At 44.3% G+C, this 24381-nt stretch overlaps 1 protein-coding gene across 1 annotated transcript in view; it reads right to left on the bottom strand.

The window, feature by feature from the left end:
• utrn (utrophin) overlaps window positions 1-24381 on the bottom strand; it is a 560528-nt gene that overhangs the window by 410867 nt on the left and 125280 nt on the right. Inside the window, 8 exon segments of the mRNA XM_038808060.1 lie at window positions 2544-2561; window positions 2799-2922; window positions 4165-4319; window positions 6195-6374; window positions 19485-19592; window positions 19754-19855; window positions 22163-22282; window positions 24144-24294. Of these exon segments, the coding sequence (XP_038663988.1) occupies window positions 2544-2561; window positions 2799-2922; window positions 4165-4319; window positions 6195-6374; window positions 19485-19592; window positions 19754-19855; window positions 22163-22282; window positions 24144-24294 (958 nt within the window).

Below are 24381 nucleotides of genomic sequence, written 5' to 3'. Positions count from 1 at the left end.
ATTACCCGACAATGTTCATCTCCTCCCTCACTATCACGGCGCAGCCATCCCCACACTGACTGCAGATTCCCCCTCGGCCCCTGGCAATCTTCACCTCCCCCTTCACTGACTAGGCACGGGTTCGCCGCCCCTCACTGACATAGCACAGCCTCCCCACCCCCCCATCCCGCCACTGCATAGCCTCACCCCTCACTGACATAGCACAGCCTCCCCACCCCCCCATCCCGCCACTGCATAGCCTCACCCCTCACTGACAATGTTCACCTCCTCCCTCAGTGACACCACACAGATTTCTCCACATCGCTTGCCAATGTTCACCTCCCACTTCACTAACACTGCAGCCTCCCTCCCCCTCACGGTCACTGTACAGCCCCCATGCCTCCCCCCTCACCGTACCGCACGGCTTCCCCCCTCACCATACCGCATGGCTTCCCCCCTCACCATCCCGCATGCCCTCACCCCTCACCGGCGCCGCGCGGCCTCCCTGTCACTGACACTGCGTGGCCAGAACCCTCACCGACAATGCACGGCCTTGCCCCTCACTGATACCGCGCTGCCTCCCCCCCCCCCCCCCCCCCCCCCAGCCGTCTCACCGCCGCGGCGGCCTCAGCCCTCACCGGCGCGGCCTCAGCCCTCACCGACGCGGCGCGGCCTCAGCCCTCACCGACGCGGCGCGGCCTCAGCCCTCACCGACGCGGCGCGGCCTCAGCCCTCACCGACGCGGCGCGGCCTCAGCCCTCACCGACGCGGCGCGGCCTCAGCCCTCACCGACGCGGCCTCAGCCCTCACCGGCGCGGCCTCAGCCCTCACTGGCGCGGCCTCAGCCCTCACCGACACGGCGCGGCCTCAGCCCTCACCGACACGGCGCGGCCTCAGCCCTCACCGACACGGCGCGGCCTCAGCCCTCACCCGACACGGCGCGGCCTCAGCCCTCACCGACACGCGCGGCCTCAGCCCTCACCGACACGGCGCGGCCTCAGCCCTCACCGACACGGCGCAGCCTCAGCCCTCACCGACACGGCGCGGCCTCAGCCCTCACCGACACGGCGCGGCGCGGCCTCAGCCCTCACCGACACGGCGCGGCCTCAGCCCTCACCGACACGGCGCGACCTCAGCCCTCACCGACACGGCGCGACCTCAGCCCTCACCGACACGGCGCAACCTCAGCCCTCACCGACACGGCGCGGCCTCAGCCCTCACCGACACGGCGCGGCCTCAGCCCTCACCGACACAGCGCGGCCTCAGGTCCTGAGGAAGGAGCAGTGCTCCGAAAGCTCGTGTTTGAAACAAACCTGTTGGACTTTAACCTGGTGTTGTAAGACTTCTTACTGTGCTCACCCCAGTCCAACGGCGGCATCTCCACATCATGATTAATGACTGGGAGGAGCTTACTACCAATCATTCAAAATGGAGGCAATTATCCATCAATCCGCATCATGCTTGGAGTCAAAACATCTTGATGAGGCAGAACAGCGGCAGAGAAGGAAAGAAAAGGGAGTAAATCCTATACTCCGTGTCCCACTAACTTGTGAGGATCCTTCCCTGTGTCTTCAAAGATCAATGGATCAAGAATCTCCATATCCCTGAATTCCCTTAGTACTCAAAAATCTGATCAACCTCTTGAATGAATAAGTTGCTCATATCTCAGTCCTAAATGGTAAACTCCTTATTCTGAGACCGTGACTCTGTCAGGGATACATTTGCTCAGCATTTATCCAGCTGGAGTGTTTAAAGGAAATTAATTAATCACTTCTCATTCTTCTAAATAGCAGGGAAGATGGGTAAATCTATTCAATGTCTCTTCATAGGACAATCCTCCATTTGAGGAACTAGTCGAGTGAATCCCAGGTTCAATTCCCCGCTGGGTCACTGTCTGTGCGGAGTCTGCACATTCTCCCCATGTCTGCTTGGGTTTCCTCCGGGTCTTCAGGTTTCCTCCCACAGTCCAAAGATGTGCAGGTTAGGTGGATTGGCCATGATAAATTGCCCTTAGTGACCAAAAAGGGTAGATGGGGTTATTGGGTTACGGGGATAGGGTGGAAGTGAGGGCTTAAATAGGTCAGTGCAGACTCGATGGGCTGAATGGCCTCCTTCTGCACTGTATGTTCTATGAACCTTCATTGCACTTCCTCTGGGGCAAGTCTGTCCTTCCTTAGTTAAGGAGAATAAAATTGGACATGGTAGATATCCCCGTTTAGAGTGCTTTGCAATAACATTTGTCCGTTGTAGAGCCGTTTTACTCTCAATCGACATTCTCAAATAGCTCTGCCAGCCACGACCTAAGCTTTCAATTTGGGCCGGTTCATAGAATTTACAGTGCAGGAGGCCTTTCAGCCCATCGAGTCTGCACTGGGTGATATGTTATTACTGCGCAAACATTAAGAAATGCCAAAATTCAGTTTCAATGCTAATCCTTTTGCTGCTTTCTATTTTCACACCTATCTGAAAATTTCGTAAAATTCAATGCATTGGAGATGTCAAGGCACAGAATATATCTTGATGTTTCCATTTTGCTACAAAAAGAGTTTAGCCGAAAATGAAGCCTGTTTTTTTTCCCTACTCTTGCAGTGAATGTTTCTGGATTTCTCCAGCATCAGCCGCTTCAGGATATACTGCCACAGTAGACCCACTGTTGCTTCATTCAAAGCCTGTAGTCTGGAGAGGCAGGGAGACTGCCTCATCCGTAGTATCAATTGTCTCATTTGACTATCCTTAAAATCCAAATTATCAATTAACAGACCAAATAGTTTCCATTTTATATTTTCTCCAAAAATAAGTCTTTGGAATTGCAACCTTACCTTCATCTTTTCCTTCATGCCAGAAATATCTTTCTGCTTCCTAAAGTCATTGAACATCATGGCTTGAATTTCACACTTGGATTTATCAGTCCAATTCAGGAGCTCACGAGCATCTGCATCAAATCTAGTAATAAGGATTAAAAAATGGTGCATTGGTACAACCATTACATGACATTGGACAAAATTCACAATTGTGTGGAAAATAATGAATTCATTATCAGAGGTCTGACACCCGTAACATGCCTGGTACATTCTTTATATGTTCAGAAAAGGTGTACCATTATAGTGAAATTCCTGCATTTTCAAATTCCTCCACTGAGGGAAAGGCGGCAGGGGCAAACAGGGTAATAAGTCAGCCAGTAGGGACTGGTTCAGCACACTGGGCTAAATCGCTGACTTTTAAAGCAGACCAGGGCAGGCCAGCAGCATGGTTCAATTCCCGTACCAGCCTCCCCAAACAGGCGTCGGAATGTGGCGACTAGCGGCTTTTCACAGTAACTTCATTGAAGCCTACTCGTGACAATAAGCGATTTTCATTTTCATTTCATTACTCCACTCTGAAGTATGTCCATCAATGTTGGGCCATCACTAGGTTTGGCTTTGATGACAGTTAATTAACCTGATGCTCAATTCTAGACTACAAAAAAAAAAGTGCACCGAGGCACCTGACAGATGGCTGGGAGTTCCTCTGGGATGATGCCCCAACTTGACTTCATGGAAGTGGAGGTTGGGGCAGTATGAGCACATGGTTACTGTAATACCTGAGAGATGGGGGGTCGTGACGGTTGCCTGTTGGGCGGGCGACCACCAGATGGATATTATAGTTACACTCTATGGAAAAGGTTATTTAGTCATCTTTAATTAGATGTATATGGCATTCATGCCTTTATTTTTCCCTGGCATCTTATGTAGCTTTTTTCTTAATGTGGCTGTTCTTATGTAGTCAACATTTTAGTAAGATCCTATCTTCTTTTACAAAATATGCTTCCTGGATTTTGGACGTTTGACCAACTTTTAGTAATTTAAGGTTAAATCCTTGGGTAATCTCTAACAAACTGACTGCTTTAAAACAAAAAATACTGGAGATGGAAAAAAAAATCAGTCAGCATCTATGAAGAAAGAAGGCTAATCCTTCATTAACAATTAAATCTGAAATAACTCTAGTATTTTCAGATGATAATTTCCAGCATTTTTTCAGATCTTCTTGGCTCTTTCAAAAACTTTTGATTTACCGAAAATGTATTCCTTCCAGAGTTTTAACATTTTTTTCTTAAAATTTAATTTTTCCTGGAGTATCCTATACTTGCCCATATTTCTTGCACATGGAAAACAGGAAAAAACATGGAATTAAAATATTTAATTTTACTTTTTCTTGGATTCCACATCCACGTGGAGTTGTCTCTTCTTGGGTGGTGGGGGTGGAACCAATTCTTGTTGCTGAACTGAATGCTCTGTGGTCATTTCCACAACTTCCATGGGCCTAACGTGAGTTATTCCCAACTCAGAGAATGCCCTAGATACCTGTGCAGGGTTGGGGGACAGTGGGGGTGATAGAAGAACAAGAAATTCATATTGAAAGTGGAATGATTTCTACAGCACTATTTCCCACTGTGTTATTACTCGCAGTACATGCCCGACATCAAGAATTCACTGGCAAATATCCCTAATGTGAACCTAAATTCCACTTACCCTCATGACAAAACTCAGTAACACATTATTGCTACAGACCCCCTTAACATGTCATAGTAGCTTTTATTCCTCTTATTCAGAAACATCCAGACTATAATTTATGCAAATTATCCCAAATCCTTGCTTAACATTGCAAATTCCCACATACCTTGCAAATAACTGCTAAAAACAATGACAGCAAAAATATAACAATAGTGTCTTGTAATATGGGCTAGATCTTAAAAAGACACTATTAGAAACAGGCCAGCTAATGAAGGTCATGCATTGTAAACTAACAAACCTCTCAGGCTCAGAAGGGTAGGGTCATTCAGTTTAGCAACTGTCTGTCTTCCACTGCACCACACAACAATAGCCATGTAAATACATTTCAAGGAAATCGAGCTTCAGAGCAGGAGTAGGTCTCAACTCCACTTTCCTGGCTGCCCCACTTAATTTCTGACCCCTTGTTTATCAGAAGTCCATCTAACCCTGTCTTGAATAAATTCAATCAGAGAGCCTCCACTGCTTTCTGTGGAAAATAATTTCATATACTAACAACCTTCTGAAAGAAAAAAACTCTTTGCACTGCTGTCTTAAGTGGTAGATGTCTTATTTTTAAAAACTGGGTCCCCTAATTCTACTCTGTCCCACAAGTGGAAACATCCTCTCAGTACCTACCCTGTCAAGACCCCTCAGGACATTATATGGTTCAATAAATCAGCTCTCAATCATCTAAACTCCAATGAGTATAGACCCAATCTGTTCAACATTTTTTCATAAGCCCCCCATCGCAGGAATGAGTCAAGTGAACATTCACCGAATTGCTTCGCATGCACATTTTTGTTTCAAATATGGAGCTTGTGGTCTTACCAAGGCCCTGTACAGCTGCAGTAAAATTTCCTTGCTTTGATATTATATTCCCTTGCAATAATTGACAATATTCCATTTGCCTTTTTAATCACTTTCTGTAGCTGCATACAAACTGTTTGTGATTCATGTACCAGGACACCCAGATCCCTCTGTGTCACCAAGTTCTACAATCTTCCTTAACTTAAATAGTACATGGCTTTTCAATTCTAGGTGCCAAAGTGGACAATTCACATTTTCTCACAACATACTCCATCTTCCAAACGTTTGTCCACTCACAATCTTTATTTTATTATTTTACAGGACATGGGTGTTGCTGGCTAGGTCAGCATTTATTGCCCATCCCCAGCTGCCCTTGAGACGGTTGCGGTGAATCGCCTTGATGAACTACTGTATTCCATGTGGTGTGGGTCTATATTCCTTTGCGGACTCTCTACAAAAAATCTACAAAGGAGATGAGAAGCACATTTTTCACTCACTGTAATTGAAAAAGTGGTGGAAGCTAATTCCATAAATAACTATAGTAAATCCAGCAATAGGTCATTCACCACACAGCAAACATGTAGTATGCAAATATTTCACAACAGCTGACTTGGAAAGGACCTAGTTTAACGTCTGTACACAAGTAGTTTTGTTTTATTTAATCGGAACCTACAGCCCTATACCACCATGCTTACTAATCTTCAAATACTAACTAATGTTCATTTTCGATTCAGTAGCAAGAGAACTATCTTCTTCCAAGAGAAGTCTCAGAAAGTGCTGGAACATACAACGTGTGGGTTTGGTACCTATTGTACTGCTTGCGCTTTCTGTTTTTGATACGTGGAATAATTAAACAATTGAGTTTGGTGCTGTCCATACCCGTTTGGAGTAATCCTCCAGCTGCTGTGCTAAATTGTTCCATCTTTGCGATAGCTCTTCCGTATTGCTGTTAATTTTCTTTGATGAATTACTGTTGTTGAGCAATTTCATTAACGCTTGGCCAAGTTCACCCAGATGGTCCAATGTCGGACGCTTCTTTTCCAGGTCTTCCTTCAGAATCTGACAGAACATATATGATAATAATCAATGCCTCCTTTTAGAATAAAGTGTTATATATAAGTTTGCTGTATATTTTTTATGTATTTGATTTACTTCAGAACAATATAAAGATGAGATTAATTCCAAGACTACAATAGGTATATTTACAGTGCTTTAAAATATATCAGCAATCACAGGGTTTCTATACACATTTTCACAACTCTAATTTATTTGGTCTTTCTGGAAGTCTGTTCACTTTCAAGAGGCTACACCCAGACTTAATCAATCAAGGAAAATAAACATAGACCAGTCAACAGACTAAGATAACCAAACACAGGTCAATTAAATCACTGAACATTCAAATCAATAAGATTTGGCAGTTATGCTTCTAAATCATTAGATAACAGAACTTATTATGAAAGCATAAAATTTAAAATCATTAGTCACTCGTGTGATGATAGGTAGACTATCATCTGTATATAATAGAAACAGTTCATCATCACTGTAAATTCTATGATCTGCATGTGTATTATAAGTTATGTTTTACTGACTGCAGTTCTACTATCCGACCAGCAGGTGGGGCAAGTACGGAGTCCCAGGATCTGAGATGCACCATGTGTTGCTTCAGAAGGTATTTGTCCGGAGTCGATAGCAATCGCAGTTTAAAGTAGCTCTGTTGTATCTTAGTGTAAATTAGTGATAGACGTTATTCCCAACTGTTTTCATCTTAGACATTTTAGTTATTCGTTAATGTAGTGTTAGTAATAAATAGCTACATTTATAAAACAAAGTCTAATGTTCTTTGTTCACAGTGCAATCAATGAACATTACAACTCGCTAACAGAATTAAACAACAGACTGTCCCACTACTGCTGCTTTTCTCATCAAAGATTAGCATTAATTAAATTGTTGCTCATTATTCTGAAGTTTTATTCTTTTAAAATACAATTTCATCTCCTGTTTTTCTCTTTTCTGCCTCTAAATGGGTCATTTCAATGAGGACTACTATAATAATAATAATAACTGCTTATTGTCACAAGTAGGCTTCAATGAAGTTACTGTGAAAAGCCCCTAGTCGCCACATTCCGGCGCCTGTTCAGGGAGGCTGGTATGGGAATTTAACCCACGCTGCTGGCATTGTTCTGCATTACAAGCCAGCTGTTTAGCCCACTGTGCTAAATGAGCCCCTATTGACATTCAATAGGTCAGCAGAAAAGCAACCATATCTGTGCTTCTTTACAAGCAGCACCCAATTCACACAAAAAAACACTGCAACACATTACATTGTGTTTCTGAAAAATAAACATAGAATCTTAAAAATGGTTACAGTACCGAAGGTGGTTATTCGGTCCATCTCGTCTGTGCCAGCAACCTGTAAAGACATCTCAGCTAGTCCCATCAGGCCCAACATTTCCCTGCAGCCCTGAAAGTCTTTCCTCAAGATAATTATCCAATTCCCTTTTGAAAAGCCACAATCGACTTTGCCTTCACCACAGTATCAGGCAGTGCATTACCAATCCTACCTTCATTCTGCATGGAAACATTTTACTTCATGTCACCATTAGTTCTTTTGCCATTCACCTTAAATCAGTGTGCCCCAGGCTGTCAGCCCTGCACCACTGAAACGGTACCCCCCCCCCCCCCCCCCCCCCCAATCCATTCTGTCTAAACTCATGACTTTGAATACCTTTAATCTCTGCTCAGAAGAACAACCAGGCTTCTTCCTATCTGAGCAACTGGAATACCTCATCCCTGGAACCATTCTTTCATCCTTTCTGCACTGTACTAATGTATTCATATTGCTCCTGAAGTATGGTTCCCAGAATTGAACAATACTTCGGTTGAGGCTAAACCAGTGTTTTATAAAGTTTCATCATAACTTCTTTGCTTTTGCAGTCTGCGTCTATATTTACATAGCCCAGTGTGCCATTTGCCTTATTAACCATTTTCTCAACCTTCTTTGCCACCTTCAACAATTTGTGCATCTCTGCCTCCAAGTCCCTCTGCTGCTGCATCTCCTTCAGATTGTATTCTTAATTTTACATTGCCTCTCCTCATTCTTCCTACCAAATCTATCACTTCAAACTTCTTTGCATTAAATTTCAACTGCCAAATTTCCACCCATTCCACCAGTCTGTCCTCTGAACCCTCCTCACAGTTCACTATACTTCCAAGTTTCTTTAGTAAAGGCAACGTAGTCAGTCAAGTAAAACGTACTTCACAACAATAACGTATATACACAAACACACAGGACCCGGTTAGGCTTCACTGGTCCTTTCTCTTTGGAGACCCGTTCAAGTCAGGCCGACCTCCTATACATCAATCCCCGCCCTATGGTTAATGGGGGGGGGGGTGCATAATCCTCGAGCCAATCGGGGACTATAATCAACCCTGTCCCATGTGCCCCATGCGGGATACTACACACGCCATCTACAAATTTTGAAATGGTGCCCTGTACACCGAAGTTTAGCTCATTAACATAGATCAAGAATAACAGTGGACCGAGTATCAAACTCTGGGAATTCATTATACATCTTCCGCTAGTCTCAAAAACAATCTTTGTTTCCCGTCACTCGGTCAACTTCATATCCATGCAGCCACTGCCTCTTTTATTTCATGGGCTTTAACTTTGCTGACAAACCTATGCAACACTTTATGAAATGCCTTTGGAAATTTTAAGTGTACCACATAAACTGCATTACCCTTATCAATGCTCTGTTACCTCATCAAAAAACTCAAATCAAGTTAATTAAGCATGATTTGCATTGAACAAATCCACACTGACTTCCCTTAATTAATCCAACTTTGTCCAAGTGACTGTTAGCTCTGTCGAGGATTATGATTTCTAAAAGCTTTCAATCCAGTAGGCGGCTTCTCTTTGAGTGAGGATACATTTCCACTGAAATGATCCACAAAAGCAGATGTAATACGTTAATTTTAAGCTGGACAGTATATAGTCTTTCTCCTGCCAAAAAAAAAAGCTTTCCCATCACTGCGGTTAAATTAATTGTCATGCAGAAGCGGGGAGAGGGGGGGGCAGAGGGGAGAGACAGGGAACAATAGAGGAGAGCCAGGGAAGGGGAGGGGGAGGCAGGGAAACGTTAACAAACTTGGCATCCGCAGGAACAGAGAAAATGGGGAAGACGGGAGGGCCGCAGAAGCAGAAGTGCGCACGAGACGACAACGTCAGCGAACTCCATCCGGAAGAAGGGACAACACCACGAACGGATGCCTACATATGTGTGTAAATAACTTTGCCAAGGGTACAGAGCTGCCGCTGTTGAGCGGGGGCATAATACCGTCCGCTGACTTCGCGGGGAAAATTAAAACTTCACCAGCAGCAGCAACCCATGGGGGGGGCCGATGGGAGGGGGTGGGAAGACTGAGGCGCGTGGGGTAACATCTAGTGGATTGCTGATGTATATTCTCTTTATGCACTATATTAATGTTCACTAATTTGCTGTGTTAAGATTATTACTAGTTAATATGGAACATTTTGCAAAACCTTAATTTAAAAAAAAAAACAGCAGCAGCAACCCGGGGAGGGATGGGGGAGGGGGAGAATTCTTTCCTTTTTTGTAAGAGGCACATGCTCTATCCTGTTTTGAATTGGGTGTTAATTTGCTAAACTGTTTATCGTTTAGAGGGTTAAGTTGTTCTGTGCTGTTGGCATGTTGCCCTTCTTTCTTTGTATTATTTTCCTTTTTGGAGGGTTTTGTAAACTTATTGAAAAACTTTGAATAAATACATTTTTAAAAAAATTAACTGCCATGCACTTGCTGGGTTTATGCTACCCCTTTTTTGAACAAGAGCGTAACATTTTCAATTCTTCAGTTGTTGTCTCACCAGCCTATGTCTCAAGGAATATTATGGCAAGTGCCTCTGCAATTTCCACCTTTACTTCCCTCAGTCTCCTTGCATGTACCTCATCTGGCCAGAAGACTTAGCTTTAAATTCAGCCAGCCTTTCTAAAACCACTTCTTTATCAAAGTTTCACACATTCAAAATCTCCTTTTTCACTTTGAGCAACTTAGTGAACTTTCTCTGGACTGCCTCCAATGACATTATATCTTTCCTTAGGTAAGGGGACCAAAACTGTTCACAGTATTCCAGGTGTGGTTTAACTAGTGCCTTGTATAACTTTAACAGGACTTACCTATTTTTATACTCAATTCCCTTTTTTTTTAATAAATTTAGAGTTTGCACTGAGTGCTGAGCTTGTGGCATTTGAGTGCTACAGTGAGAGTTTGGTGACTGAGGGAGTATAAGGGTTATTTAAAGTCTAGTATTTCTTTTATTTAGTTAATTAACTTAAAAGTTGCTGTTTGGTCTATAAGAAGGTGAATTTTGAATCAGCTTTAAACAAGGTTCTACTTGGACTTACTTGCAGCTGGAGCTTGTTAATTAGTTAATTGCATTAGGCCAGTTTTTAGAAGCTAGAGTCACAGTATAAATAGGGGCTAGATACAGTGCAGACTTTGTTTGCACTGAGTGCTGAGCTTGTGGCATTTGAGTGCTACAGTGAGAGTTTGGTGACTGAGGGAGTTAGGTGAGGAGGGAGTAAGGTACTCCTTTCATTTAATTTCCTATATTTATCAAAGAGCGTGAAGGGAACCAGGAGTTTAGAGTACAGCTGACTGGGAGCAGAGTCGGAGGGCGGAGGTCCAGTTGGTCCACAGGGCAGCTAATTCTGTAAAGTAAGAGGGGATGGAGGCTAGGGCAGTTGCATGCTCCTCCTGTAGGATGTGGGTGGTGAGGGATACCACTGGTGTCCCCGCTGACTATACCTGCGGGAAGTGCACCCAACTCCAGCTCCTCAGAGACCGTGTTAAGGTACTGGAGCTGGAGCTGGATGAACTTCGGATCATCCGGGAGGCAGAGGGGGTCATAGAGAAGAGTTACAGGGAGGTAGCCACACCAAAGGTACTGGACAAGAGTAGCTGGGTTACAGTCAGGGGAAAGAAAACTAACAGGCAGACAGTGCAGGGATCCCTCGTGGCCATTCCCCTTCAAAACAAGTATACCGTTTTGGATGCTGTTGGGGGGGATGACCTACCGGGGGAAGGCCCCAGCGGCCAGGTCTCTGGCACTGAGTCTGGCTCTGGGGCTCAGAAGGGAAGGGGGGAGCATAGAAAAGCAATAGTAATAGGAGATTCAATGGTTAGGGGAATAGATAGGAGATTCTGTGGTCGCGAGCGAGACTCCCGAAAGGTATGTTGCCTCCCGGGTGCCAGGGCCAGGGATGTCTCTGATCGTGTCTTCAGGATCCTGAAGGGGGAGGGTGAGCAGCCAGAAGTCGTGGTGCACATTGGTACCAACGATGTAGGTAGGAAAAAGGGTGTGGAGGTAATAAACAAGTTTAGGGAGTTAGGCTGGAAGTTAAGGGCCAGGACAGACAGAGTTGTCATCTCTGGTTTGTTGCCGGTGCCACGTGATAGCGAGGCTAGGAATAGGGAGAGAGTGCAGTTGAACACGTGGCTGCAGGAATGGTGTAGGAGGGAGGGCTTCAGGTATTTGGATAATTGGAGCGCATTCTGGGGAAGGTGGGACCTGTACAAGCAGGACGGGTTGCATCTGAACCAGAGGGGCACCAATATCCTGGGGGGGAGGTTTTCTAGTACTCTTCGGGAGGGTTTAAACTAATTTGGCAGGGGAATGGGAACCGGATCTGTAGTCCAGCAACTAAGGTAGACGATAGTCAGGACGCCAAAGCACGTAGTGATGCAGTGGGGAAGGTAACAATAACAAAGGAGAGTACTTGCAGGCAAGGAGATGGGTTGAAGTGTGTATACTTTAATGCAAGAAGCATCAGGAATAAGGTGGGTGAACTTAATGCATGGATCGGTACTTGGGACTACGATGTGGTGGCCATCACGGAAACTTGGATAGAAGAGGGGCAGAAATGGTTGTTGGAGGTCCCTGGTTATAGATGTTTCAACAAGATTAGGGAGGATGGTAAAAGAGGTGGGGGGGTGGCATTGTTAATTAGAGATAGTATAACAGCTGCAGAAAGGCAGTTCGAGGGGGATCTGCCTACTGAGGTAATATGGGTTGAAGTTAGAAATAGGAAAGGAGCAGTCACCTTGTTGGGAGTGTTCTATAGGCCCCCCAATAGCAGCAGAGATGTGGAGGAACAGATTGGGAAACAGATTCTGGAAAGGTGCAGAAGTCACAGGGTAGTAGTCATGGGCGACTTCAACTTCCCAAACATTGAGTGGAAACTCTTTAGATCAAATAGTTTGGATGGGGTAGTGTTTGTGCAGTGTGTCCAGGAAGCTTTTCTAACACAGTATGTAGATTGTCCGACCAGAGGGGAGGCCATATTGGATTTAGTACTTGGTAATGAACCAGGGCAGGTGATAGATTTGTTAGTGGGGGAGCATTTTGGAGGTAGTGACCACAATTCTGTGACTTTCACTTTAGTAATGGAGAGGGATAGGTGCGAGCAACAGGGCAAGGTTTATAATTGGGGGAAGGGTAAATACAATGCTGTCAGACAAGAATTGAAGTGCAGAAGTTGGGAACATAGGCTGTCAGGGAAGGACACAAGTGAAATGTGGAACTTGTTCAAGGATCAGGTACTGCGTGTCTTTGATATGTATGTCCCTGTCAGGCAGGGAAGAGATGGTCGAGTGAGGGAACCATGGTTGACAAGAGAGGTTGAATGTCTTGTTAAGAGGAAGAAGGAGACTTATGTAAGGCTGAAGAAACAAGGTTCAGACAGGGCGCTGGAGGGATACAAGATAGCCAGGAGGGAACTGAAGAAAGGGATTAGGAGAGCTAAGAGAGGGCATGAAAAATCTTTGGCGGGTAGGATCAAGGAAAACCCCAAGGCCTTTTACACATACGTGAGAAATATGAGAATGACTAGAGTGAGAGTAGGTCCGATTAAGGACAGTAGCGGGAGATTGTGTATTGAGTCTGAAGAGATAGGAGAGGTCTTGAACAAGTATTTTTCTTCAGTATTTACAAATGAGAGGGGCCATATTGTTGGAGAGGACAGCGTGAAGCAGACTGATAAGCTTGAGGAGATACTTGTCAGGAAGGAAGATGTGTTGCGCGTTTTGAAAAACTTGAGGATAGACAAGTCCCCCGGGCCTGACGGGATATATCCAAGGATTCTCTGGGAAGCAAGAAATGAAATTGCAGAGCCGTTGGCAATGATCTTTTCGTCCTCGCTGTCAACAGGGGTGGTACCAGAGGATTGGAGAGTGGCGAATGTCGTGCCCCTGTTCAAAAAAGGGAATAGGGATAACCCTGGGAATTACAGGCCAGTTAGTCTTACTTCGGTGGTAGGCAAAGTAATGGAAAGGGTACTGAGGGATAGGATTTCTGAGCATCTGGAAAGGCATTGCTTGATTAGGGATAGTCAGCACGGATTTGTGAGGGGTAGGTCTTGCCTTACAAGTCTTATTGAATTCTTTGAGGAGGTGACCAAGCATGTGGATGAAGGTAAAGCAGTGGATGTAGTGTACATGGATTTTAGTAAGGCATTTGATAAGGTTCCCCATGGTAGGCTTATGCAGAAAGTAAGGAGGCATGGGATAGTGGGAAATTTGGCCAGTTGGATAACAAACTGGCTAACCGATAGAAGACAGAGAGTTGTGGTGGATGGCAAATATTCAGCCTGGAGCCCAGTTATCAGTGGCGTACCGCAGGGATCAGTTCTGGGTCCTCTGCTGTTTGTGATTTTCATTAACGACTTGGATGAGGGAGTTGAAGGGTGGGTCAGTAAATTTGCAGATGATACGAAGATTGGTGGAGTTGTGGATAGTGAGGAGGGCTGTTGTCGGCTTCAAAGAGACATAGATAGAATGCAGAGCTGGGCTGAGAAGTGGCAGATGGAGTTTAACCCTGACAAGTGTGAGGTTGTCCATTTTGGAAGGACAAATCTGAATGCGGAATACAGGGTTAATGGTAGGGTTCTTGGCAATGTGGAGGAGCAGAGAGATCTTGGGGTCTATGTTCATTGTTCTTTGAAAGTTGCCACTCAAGTGGATAGAGCTGTGAAGAAGGCCTATGGTGTGCTAGCGTTCATTAGCAGAGGGATTGAATTTAAGAGCCATGAGGTGATGATGCAGCTGTACAAAACCTTGGTCAGGCCACATTTGGAGTACTGTGTGCAGTTCTGGTCACCTCATTTTAGGAAGGATGTGGAAGCTTTGGAAAAGGTGCAAAGGAGATTTACCAGGATGTTGCCTGGAATGGAGAGTAGGTCATACGAGGAAAGATTGAGGGTGTTAGGCCTTTTCTCATTAGAACGGAGAAGGATGAGGGGCGACTTGATAGAGGTTTATAAGATGATCAGGGGAATAGATAGAGTAGACAGTCAGAGACTTTTTCCCCGGGTGGAACACACCATTACAAGGGGACATAAATTTAAGATAAATGGTGGAAGATATAGAGGGGATGTCAGAGGTAGGTTCTTTACCCAGAGAGTAGTGGGGGCATGGAATGCACTGCCTGTGGTAGTAGTTGAGTCGGAAAATTTATGGACCTTCAAGCGGCTATTGGATAGGTACTTGGATTAGGGTAGAATAAGGGAGTGTAGGTTAACTTCTTAAGGGCAGCACGGTAGCATTGTGGATAGCACAATTGCTTCACAGCTCCAGGGTCCCAAGTTCGATTTCGACTTGGGTCACTGTCTGTGTGGAGTCTGCACATCCTCCCCGTGACTGCGTGGGTTTCCTCCGGGTACTCCGGTTTCCTCCCACAGTCCAAAGATGTGCAGGTTGGGTGGATTGGCCATGACAAATTGTCCAAAATTCTATGATTAACCTAGGACAAAAGTTCGGCGCAACATCGTGGGCCGAAGGGCCTGTTCTGTGCTGTATTTCTCTATAAATCTACTCTATAAATCTACCCAATTATTTTTTCCAATTAAGGGGCAATTTTAGCGTGGCCAATCCACCTTCTCTGCACATTTTTGGGTTGTGGGGGCGAAACCCACGCAGACACAGGGAGAATGTGCAAACTCCACACAGACAGTGACCCAGAGCCGGGATCGAACCTGGGACCTCAGCGAAGTGAGGCGGTTGTGCTAACCACTAGGCCACCGTGCTGCCCTCTCCATTCCCTTTTAAATAAAAGCCAACATTTTACTTGCCATCCCAATTACCTGCCGAACTTGCATGCTAACTTTTGTGATGCATGCCCACGGCCACACAAATCGCTGTGCTGCAGTTTTCTGCAGTCTTTCTCCATTTAAGTTATATTCAGCTCCTTTATTCTACCTATCAAAATGCATAACTTCACACTTTTCTAAATTATATTCCAATTATATGCCAAGTTTTTGCCGACTCACCAAACCTGTCTATATCCCTCTGTAGACTCTTCTGTGTCATTCTCACCATTCTCTGCATTCCCTTCCCTTGTCTAAGTATTTAATATATAGTTGTAAATAATTGTGGTCCCAGCACGGATCCCTGTGGCACTCCATTAGATACAGGTTGCCATCCTGAAAATGCCCCATTTATCCCAACTCTGTCTTCTACCAGACGAGCGATTAGGGACTTCTACATGGGGGACTGATGTGCAACCCTGGAGGAGCTGACGGAGGGACTGGAGCTACCGAACGGACAGGAGTTCCGACATTTACAAACTAAAACCTTTCTTCACAAGGAATGTTGAGGTACCCTAGGGCTCCAAGAGACACAATGTTGGAGGAACTGTTGGAGGTGGATGGCATGGGGAAGGGGAACAGTGTAGACATTTACGGATGACTGTTAGAAAGAGTAAGAAGAAAGTGGCACGTGGCACAGTGGTTAGTATTCGTGCCTGCGGCGCTGAGGACCTGGGTTCGAATCCCGGCCCTGGGTCACTGTCCGTGTGGAGTTTGCACATTATCCCAGTGTTTGCGTGGGTTTCACCCCCACAACCCAAAGATGTGCAAGTTAAGTGGATTGGCCACGCTAAATTGCCCCTTAATTGAAAAAAATTATAATTGGGCACTCTAAAATTATTTTTAAACATATAATTTACACTTAAAAAATGTTTTTAAAGCGCAAGGATACCACTAGACAGCAGCAGAGGAGGAACCGAGAGAAGCATCAGATCAGGACGCAGAAAAAGACCGAGGAAGGGACCAGAGGGTCCCCTCCAACAAAGCCATAGGGGCAACAGTAACAATTCCAAAATGAAAGGTGGCCAACAGCATCTACAACAGAAGAAAGGGTCCAAGATGGAGGCCCAAACAACAAAAAGGGAGAGGAAGGGAAGGAGGCCAATGAAAGGGGAATATGTAAATTGTACATACGAACCGTCTTGCTCACCTATTGTATAGTATACAGATGTAAAAATTCAATTAATAATTTTTTTTTAAAGGACAGGGGTTGGGGGGGGGGGGGCGTTAAGGGGATAGGGTCATGGGGGTTATTTCCAATGTTTGACTTTTGTAAATAGTATCTGGTCTACAGAGACTTGTTTATTTTATATTGTATAAAATGAAAAACCTGAATAAAAACATTTTTTTTTTAAAAAGAATGCTAATAAATTTGTCACGCCTGAATGTTGCCCAAGTCTTACTACATATGAACACAGACTGCTTCAGTACCTGAAGAGTCACAAATGGTGCACAATGTTGTGCAATCAACAGCAGGCATCAGTACTTCTGACCTTATGATGGAGGGAAGGTCATTGATGAAGCAGCTGGAAATGGTTGAACCTAAGACACTTTTCAGAGGAAATTCTGCAATGATGTTCTGGGATTGAGATGACTGACCTCCAACAACCACACCCATCTTCCTTTGTGCCAGTTATGACTCCAACCAATGGAGAGATTTTTTTCAATTCCCATTGACTTCAGTTTTGCCACAACTCTTTGATGCCACTCTCAGTCAAGTGCTGCCTTGATGTCAAGGGAAGTTATTCTCGCCTCACTTTGATAAAGACAGATGCCAAGCACTCATTTAGCACCACACGCAACAACTCTTTGCCTTCAAGAGTAGATGGCCTTTTTGGTTCTCAATTGGCCCCTCCTTTCCCTCATCTTTTACTATTTACATGCCTGTAGGAGGCTTTAGGTTCCCTTTTACGCTATTTGCCAGTCATTTCTCATACTCCCTCTTTGCTCCCCATTTATTTTTTCACTTCCCCTCTGAACTTTCTTTCTTCAGCCCGATTCTCATTTGCAATATCAATTGGACATCTGTCATATGCCTCCTTTTTTCTGTAAGAAGTCTTACAACACCAGGTTAAAGTCCAACAGGTTTGTTTCAAACACGAGCTTTCGGAGCACTGCTCCTTCCTCAGGTGAAGTACTTCTGCTTCACCTTCCTCTCTATCTCTTTCCACTTTTCACCTTTGTGGGAAGAATCTCAACTGTTCCCTAACCATCTCCTCTTTAAAGGTAGCCCATTGTTCTGTTACAGTTTTAGCTGGTAATCTTTCATTCCAATTACCGAGCCAGATCTATTCTCAAATGAAACTGGTCCAGCCCCTATTAATTATTTTTACTGTGGATTGCTCCTTATCCTATTCAACACAAACTGGAGGAACAGCATCTCATCTTCCGCTTAGGCACGCTCAAGCCTTCCGGTCTCAACATCAAATTCAACAACTTCACATGATTAGCTCTAGCCCACCTCGATCCCGTTGTTTTCATTCCATTTTATTGTCTCCTCATACTTGGTATTAAAGTGAGGGAATGGCGAAGCAAAGGTGACCGAACTCCTGATGACAGATATCACAGCTAAGATCACAGGCTCATCAGGCAGGAAACTGCCAAGACTATCACACATTTTACCACCTACACTGTAGGGCATTAATGCACCACCCAGCTCCCTTTAGTTAGCTGGCCTTACTTTCACCACTGGCCAGTTGCTTAAAAAGGTCTCTTCCTTCACATTCTGGTTCATATCTCTACAAACGAATTGCACTCTGAGTTCAACAAACTGTTCAAAAGCAACACAGATGGCAAGTCATGAAAAGCAAGAATAAAGCAACCAACATAATCAATTTTAGACAAATCTCAACGGGAAATCACAGAATCAACTTCCCTACTCACATAGAACACAATATCAAATACGAACAGACATGCCATGGCAGAAGATCCTTTGCAATGATCCTTTTACCTCACCACTGGCAGTACTTCCAATATCAATGGCTGCATCCATGACATGGCTTTAAATGACAGAGTGTAACTTCTGAAGGAAGTGACTTCCTGCGTGCATATCACAAGACTCAAAATTAATATTCCCAACCCAAAATCAATCACAATGTTTACATGATTTATTTAGGTCACTGCTCGTGCAATGCAATGTAAAGTCTTACAAGTATCAGACAGGCCGTGTGCAAGTCTCCATTTTCAGGATGACCTTCTTAACTGGCCTAATTTAAGAGAATGAGCATAATACAATGTAAATCAGAGATAGCGATGTCAAAGTATTCAGCGATTTCTTATTCAGCACTGCTTCTCAGTACTCCAGCCTGTGTTGCCATTTGATACAAATGTGCTTTTAATACTAGTTCTATTGATATAACCATACATTCAACGGAATGCACTGTGCCTCTGTAATGTTGCAGTCACTTCTACAGTTCAATCAGATATTTGGAAAGTCCATGCAACAATAAAATCCAACTTTGGAGATAAATACAGTTGCCAGTAATTTTACCACCCACAAGTGGCCATTTTTCATGCAAGTCTCAAGAAAGTGGTATGCTGTGTGGAGGGTGGGTGCATTGTCAGGCACTGAGCCCGATTCGCTCTTCCCCCAATCTGCACACATGTTGAGTTCCCTGGAGAACTCATATGCACAGCAACCAGGAACTGATTATTTTATCCCATCACTAGTCCAAATCCACAAAGGAAACTTTAGCACTGCTTCCATCACTCCAACCACATCGGAGAACTGAAACTAGCTGCTTCTAATAAAGAACAAAGAAAAGTACAGCACAGGAACAGGCCCTTTGGCCCTCCAAGCCTGTGCTGACCATGCTGCCCGTCTAAACTAAAATCTTGTGCACTTCCGGGGTCCGTATCCCTCTATTCCCATCCTATTCATGTATTTGTCAAGATGCCCCTTAAACTTCATTATCATCCCTGCTTCCACCACCTCCTCCGGCAGCGAGTTCCAGGCATCCACTACCCTGTGTGAAAAAACAAACTTTCCTGAAAACTTAAGGCCCACTTACTGCCAATCTGCGGATATTCACTCCACTCTCACTCTGATCCTTGAAGCTGCTGGTTCGCACCTCAGTGAGAACATCTTCCTTCTCAGTCAGCCAAGCTTCAAGCAGTAGCTGTAAAAGGAAGTTAGGCAAAATTATTTTTAAAAAGATTTTCCCCATCATCCCTCCTAAATACTAAGAAATTATCACAACCTCAAGTCAGTGTTATTACTGAATAAACAGGCACATTTTTGTTTTGTTAATGTAATTCAACTGTCTGCATCTTCACCCACCTGGTCTTCTGACACTCGCTGCCACTTCATGAAAACATCCTGGAGCTGGCGCCATCGTTCTTCAGTCCAACGGCAAACTGCTGCCCAGCGCTCACCAAGTGACTGCAATAAGTAAAAACAAAAATTAACATTGGACATGTTCTGCACATGTTCAGCAAATTTACCAGTGATTTGCTGACCTACACAGACTAGGGACACAACTCACTTCCAGGAACTGAACTGGGATTTGCGCTGAAATAATTGACAGGCCTATGATAAGTGTAGGTTGCATCTCGGAAGTCTGGGATCATATGAACTAAGGGGATTAGGAACAGGATTTGGCCACTCGGCCTCTTGAGCCTGCTCTGCCAATCAATAATATCATGGCTGTGACTAACCACCCACCTACCCCTGATAACCTTAGGAACAGGATTTGGCCACTCGGCCTCTTGAGCCTGCTCTGCCAATCAATAATATCATGGCTGTGACTAACCACCCACCTACCCCTGATAACCTTAGGAACAGGATTTGGCCACTCGGCCTCTTGAGCCTGCTCTGCCAATCAATAATATCATGGCTGTGACTAACCACCCACCTACCCCTGATAACCTTAGGAACAGGATTTGGCCTCTTGAGCCTGCTCTGCCAATCAATAATATCATGGCTGTGACTGTAACTACCCACCTACCCCTGATAACCTTTCACCCCGTTGTTTATCAAGAATCTATTTAACTCTGCCTTAAAAATATTCAAATACCCTACTTCCACTATCTATTGAGGAAGGAAGTTCCCAAGACTCACTGCACTCAAAGAAATTTTCCTCATCTGAGTCTTAAATGGGCACCGTTTATTTTTAAACAGTGACCCGCTAGGTTCTAGATTCTCCCACAAGAGGAAACATCCTCCCCGTATCCACCATGTCACGACCCTTCAGGATCTCAAATGTTTCAATCAAGTCACTTCTTACTCTGCTAAACTCCAGTGGATACAAGCCTAGCCTATCCTACATTTGCTCATTAGACAACCTGTCCATTGCTGGTATTAAGTCCAGTAAACGTCTCTGAATTGCTTCTAACATAGTTATATCCTTCTTTAAAAAAAGAAACCAATACTTCCATGATGTTCTATATGTGGTCTCAGCAGTGCTCTGTACAACAGAAGCATAGTAAGAAGTCTTACAACACTAGGTTAAAGTCCAACAGGTTTGTTTCGAATCACTAGCTTTCGAAGCGCAGCTCCTTCAACAGATGAATTTCCTCAGGGAGATTCACCTGAGGAAGGAGCTGTGCTTCGAAAGCTAGTGATTCGAAACAAACCAGTTGGACTTTAACCTGGTGTTGTAAGACTTCTTACTGTGCCCACCCCAGTCCAACGTCGGAATCTCCACATCACAACTGAAGCATAACCTTCCTATGTTTATATTTGATTCCTCTTGGAATAAATGATAACATTCTATTAGTGTATTACTTTCCTATCCACCTTTGCATCATCAGCAAATTTAGCAACTCTAACTTTGGTCCCTACATCCATGTCATTTCGACAGGTATAAATTGTAAAAAGCCAAGGCCTCAGCCCTGATCCCGTGGCACACCACTCATTACATCCTGCCAACTTGAAAAAGACCAATTTATGCCTATTTCCTGTTAGCCAATATTCTATCATTGCCAATATGTTAACCCTTACAGTATGAGCCTCTATTTTCCGCAATAAACCTTGATGTGGTAACTTCTCAAATGCCTTCGGAAGATCTAAGTACCCTTCATCCACTCATTCCCCTTTATCCACAGCACATGCGACTCCTTCAAAGAATTCCAACAAATTGGTTAAACATGATTTTCATTTCACATAACAATACTGACTCTGCCCGATTGCCTTGAATTTATCTAAGTTCCCAGACATACGATCTGTAATAATAGCTCTAACATTTTCCCTATGACAGATGTTATGCAAAATGTCCTACAGTTTCCTGCTTTCAGTCACCATCCCTTTTGAATAAAGGAGTCACATTTGGTACCTATGGAAACTTTGCCGAATCTAGGGAATTTTCAAAAATTAAAACTAACTCAACAACCATCTCACTAGCCACTTCTTTTCAGGCCCTTTTCAAGGGTGGCATACCTTCTTTGACACCGACCTAGTTTTTTCGAAAAATATCCCACTGGCCTCTCTATTCCTGCATCGTCATCTTGCAGTTGCACTGCCCCTACTTCCAGGTCACTGGCATCTATGGCCATTTTAAATAGTCTGGAAAGGTCCAGGGTGGCCAGCACCACTTCGTCCACTAACATGGCCGTCAATCTCTCAAACTCTACTTGGCATTCTGTGAGCCACAGAGTTTTCATTTGTTTCTGCAGCATGTCCAACATGCATTGTATTTCCATCTCTAACATTGCTAGGCTGGTAAGTCAGCACCTAGAAGAAGTCAGTTACCTGCAGTTGATCCTCCAGTGCAGCTGTAGCACTCTCACCACAGTTCTCATCCACAACCACTACCATGTGGGTCAGAGAATTCACCTTCACCTGCTCTGTCTCCAAGTCACTTTGCAATAGCTGAGAAAGAATGCAACATATCAGCAGCTCAAATATATTAACATAAAAGCACGTTAGGTCTACAAGAACAGGTCTGTTCCAAGTTTATCATAACATTTAAATCTCATGTAGGTATTAACTACAAAACATAAGCTCAATTCTCAGTACCATGATACCAAGTAGAGACCCTGAAGAGATCCTTAAACTCTGAATAACTGATTCAAAGAGGGCATTGTCTCCAAGCAAACCTGTGATTCCTGTGGCACACAGTAGCACAGTGTTTAGCACTGTTGCTTTACAGCACCAAGGACCCGGGTTCGATTCCCAGGTTGGGTCACTGTCTGTACTGAGACTGCATGTTCCCCCGTGTCTGTGTGGGTTTCCTCTGGGTGTTCCAGTTTCTTCCCATAAGTCCCAAAAGACGTGCTTGTTAGGTCATTTGGACATTCTGAATTCTCCCTCTGTGTACCCCAACAGGCGCCGGAATGTGGCGACTCGGAGATTTTCACAGCAACTTCATTGCAGTGTTAATGTAAGCCTACTTGTGACACTAATAAAGATTATTATTAAATAAGACCATTTTTTGCCCAAGAAACGATTTAATATTTTCAATTTACCTGATGTTTTCTTAAAAATCTAACAAACGTAGCTAAATTGCACCTTTAGGATAAATTGCACCTTTACAAATGATTTGCAGATTCAACAGGCATTTGGTCAAGTCACAGATGCAGTGAGATGCAGCGAGAGGCACAACCAATGTTATGTTTCCAGCTGATGTGGTGCAGCACAGCCAGTATAAGGCATCAGTCTTGGTGCTTTACTTTCATTTTTAACAATGCATTTGTCAACATCTAAAAATTTCATAACTTTGATAGAAACCACAAAGAGAAACTGAACCAACTGCATCTAACCATGGAGTCCCAGGGCTTCAAGTTATATTTCAAGACTCCGCTCCACATTAATGACACTACCACTGCGCGAAATGTGAAAGGCTAAGAAAAGATCTAGGAGCCCAAACCAAGGAGAAAATGATGGAAAATCTCAGCAGCTTTGGCAGCATCTGTAGGGAGAGAAAAGAGCTAACGTTTCGAGTCCAGATGATCCTTTGTCAAAGCTTTGACTCTCCCTACAGATGCTGCCAGACCTGCTGAGATTTTACAGCATTTTCTCTTTGGTTTCAGATTCCAGCATCCGCAGTAATTTGCTTTCATCTAGGAACCCAAAACTGGCATGGAAGAGACACACAACCCTGCTCCCATGCCCACATGTCTGTCCTGCGCCTGCTGCAATGCTCCAGTGAAGCTCAACGCAAACTGGAGGAACAACATCTCATCTTCCAGTTCGGCACGTTACAGCCTTCCGGTCTCAACATTGAATTCAACAACTTCAGATGATTAGCTCTACCCCACCTCAATCCATTTGTTTTCATTCCATTTTGTTTTAACTGTTTTTTACCATTTCTTTCTCTCGTCTATATATATATATATTTATTCACCCCCCCCCCCCCATCTTATCCACCTTTCGTTACCCTTTCTCCCTTTTGCTCCCCCTTCCCCTCCCCCCACATCTACATCTGTCACAGTTTACCCTCTGATGTTAGTTTCTCTGCAGTTTGGCCTTTCACACCTTTTGTTCTCTCTGGGGACTGCCATTAGCTCTCTTTTCCCTTGCTGTGTGTGGCTATTAGCACCCCGTTTCCCTGGGTTTCTGTGGCTATGGCTCATCTTTCATTCTAACTCCACAGTATAAATATTTCCCACTTTCTCTGTCTTTAGTTTTGACAAAGGGTCACCTGGACTCAAAATGTTACCTCTTTTCTCTCCCTACAGATGCTGCCAGACCTGCTGAGATTTTCCGGCACTTTCTTTTTGGGTGCACTTACTTTATGTTCGGCAATCTGCTGTTTAAGGGACTCCAACTCATCTCCTGTAGACTGTGCTTCCAGCTTTTGAATACGTTCTTCTGTCCGAGTCAGCCAATCTGACAGCTGCTGCAACTGCTGCTGCTGCAGGTCCATTAGCACTTCGTGAAGTCTGAAATTTTTGGAATTATGAAATGAATTAGTCAGAAAACATGCCTTTTTGAACGAGGCTAAACACCCTTGCGGGGCTGTTGGTTAG

This window comes from Scyliorhinus canicula, chromosome 1 (assembly GCF_902713615.1).
Source record: "Scyliorhinus canicula chromosome 1, sScyCan1.1, whole genome shotgun sequence".
Lineage (NCBI taxonomy): Eukaryota > Metazoa > Chordata > Chondrichthyes > Carcharhiniformes > Scyliorhinidae > Scyliorhinus > Scyliorhinus canicula.
This window is presented reverse-complemented; position numbering and strand designations above follow the sequence as displayed.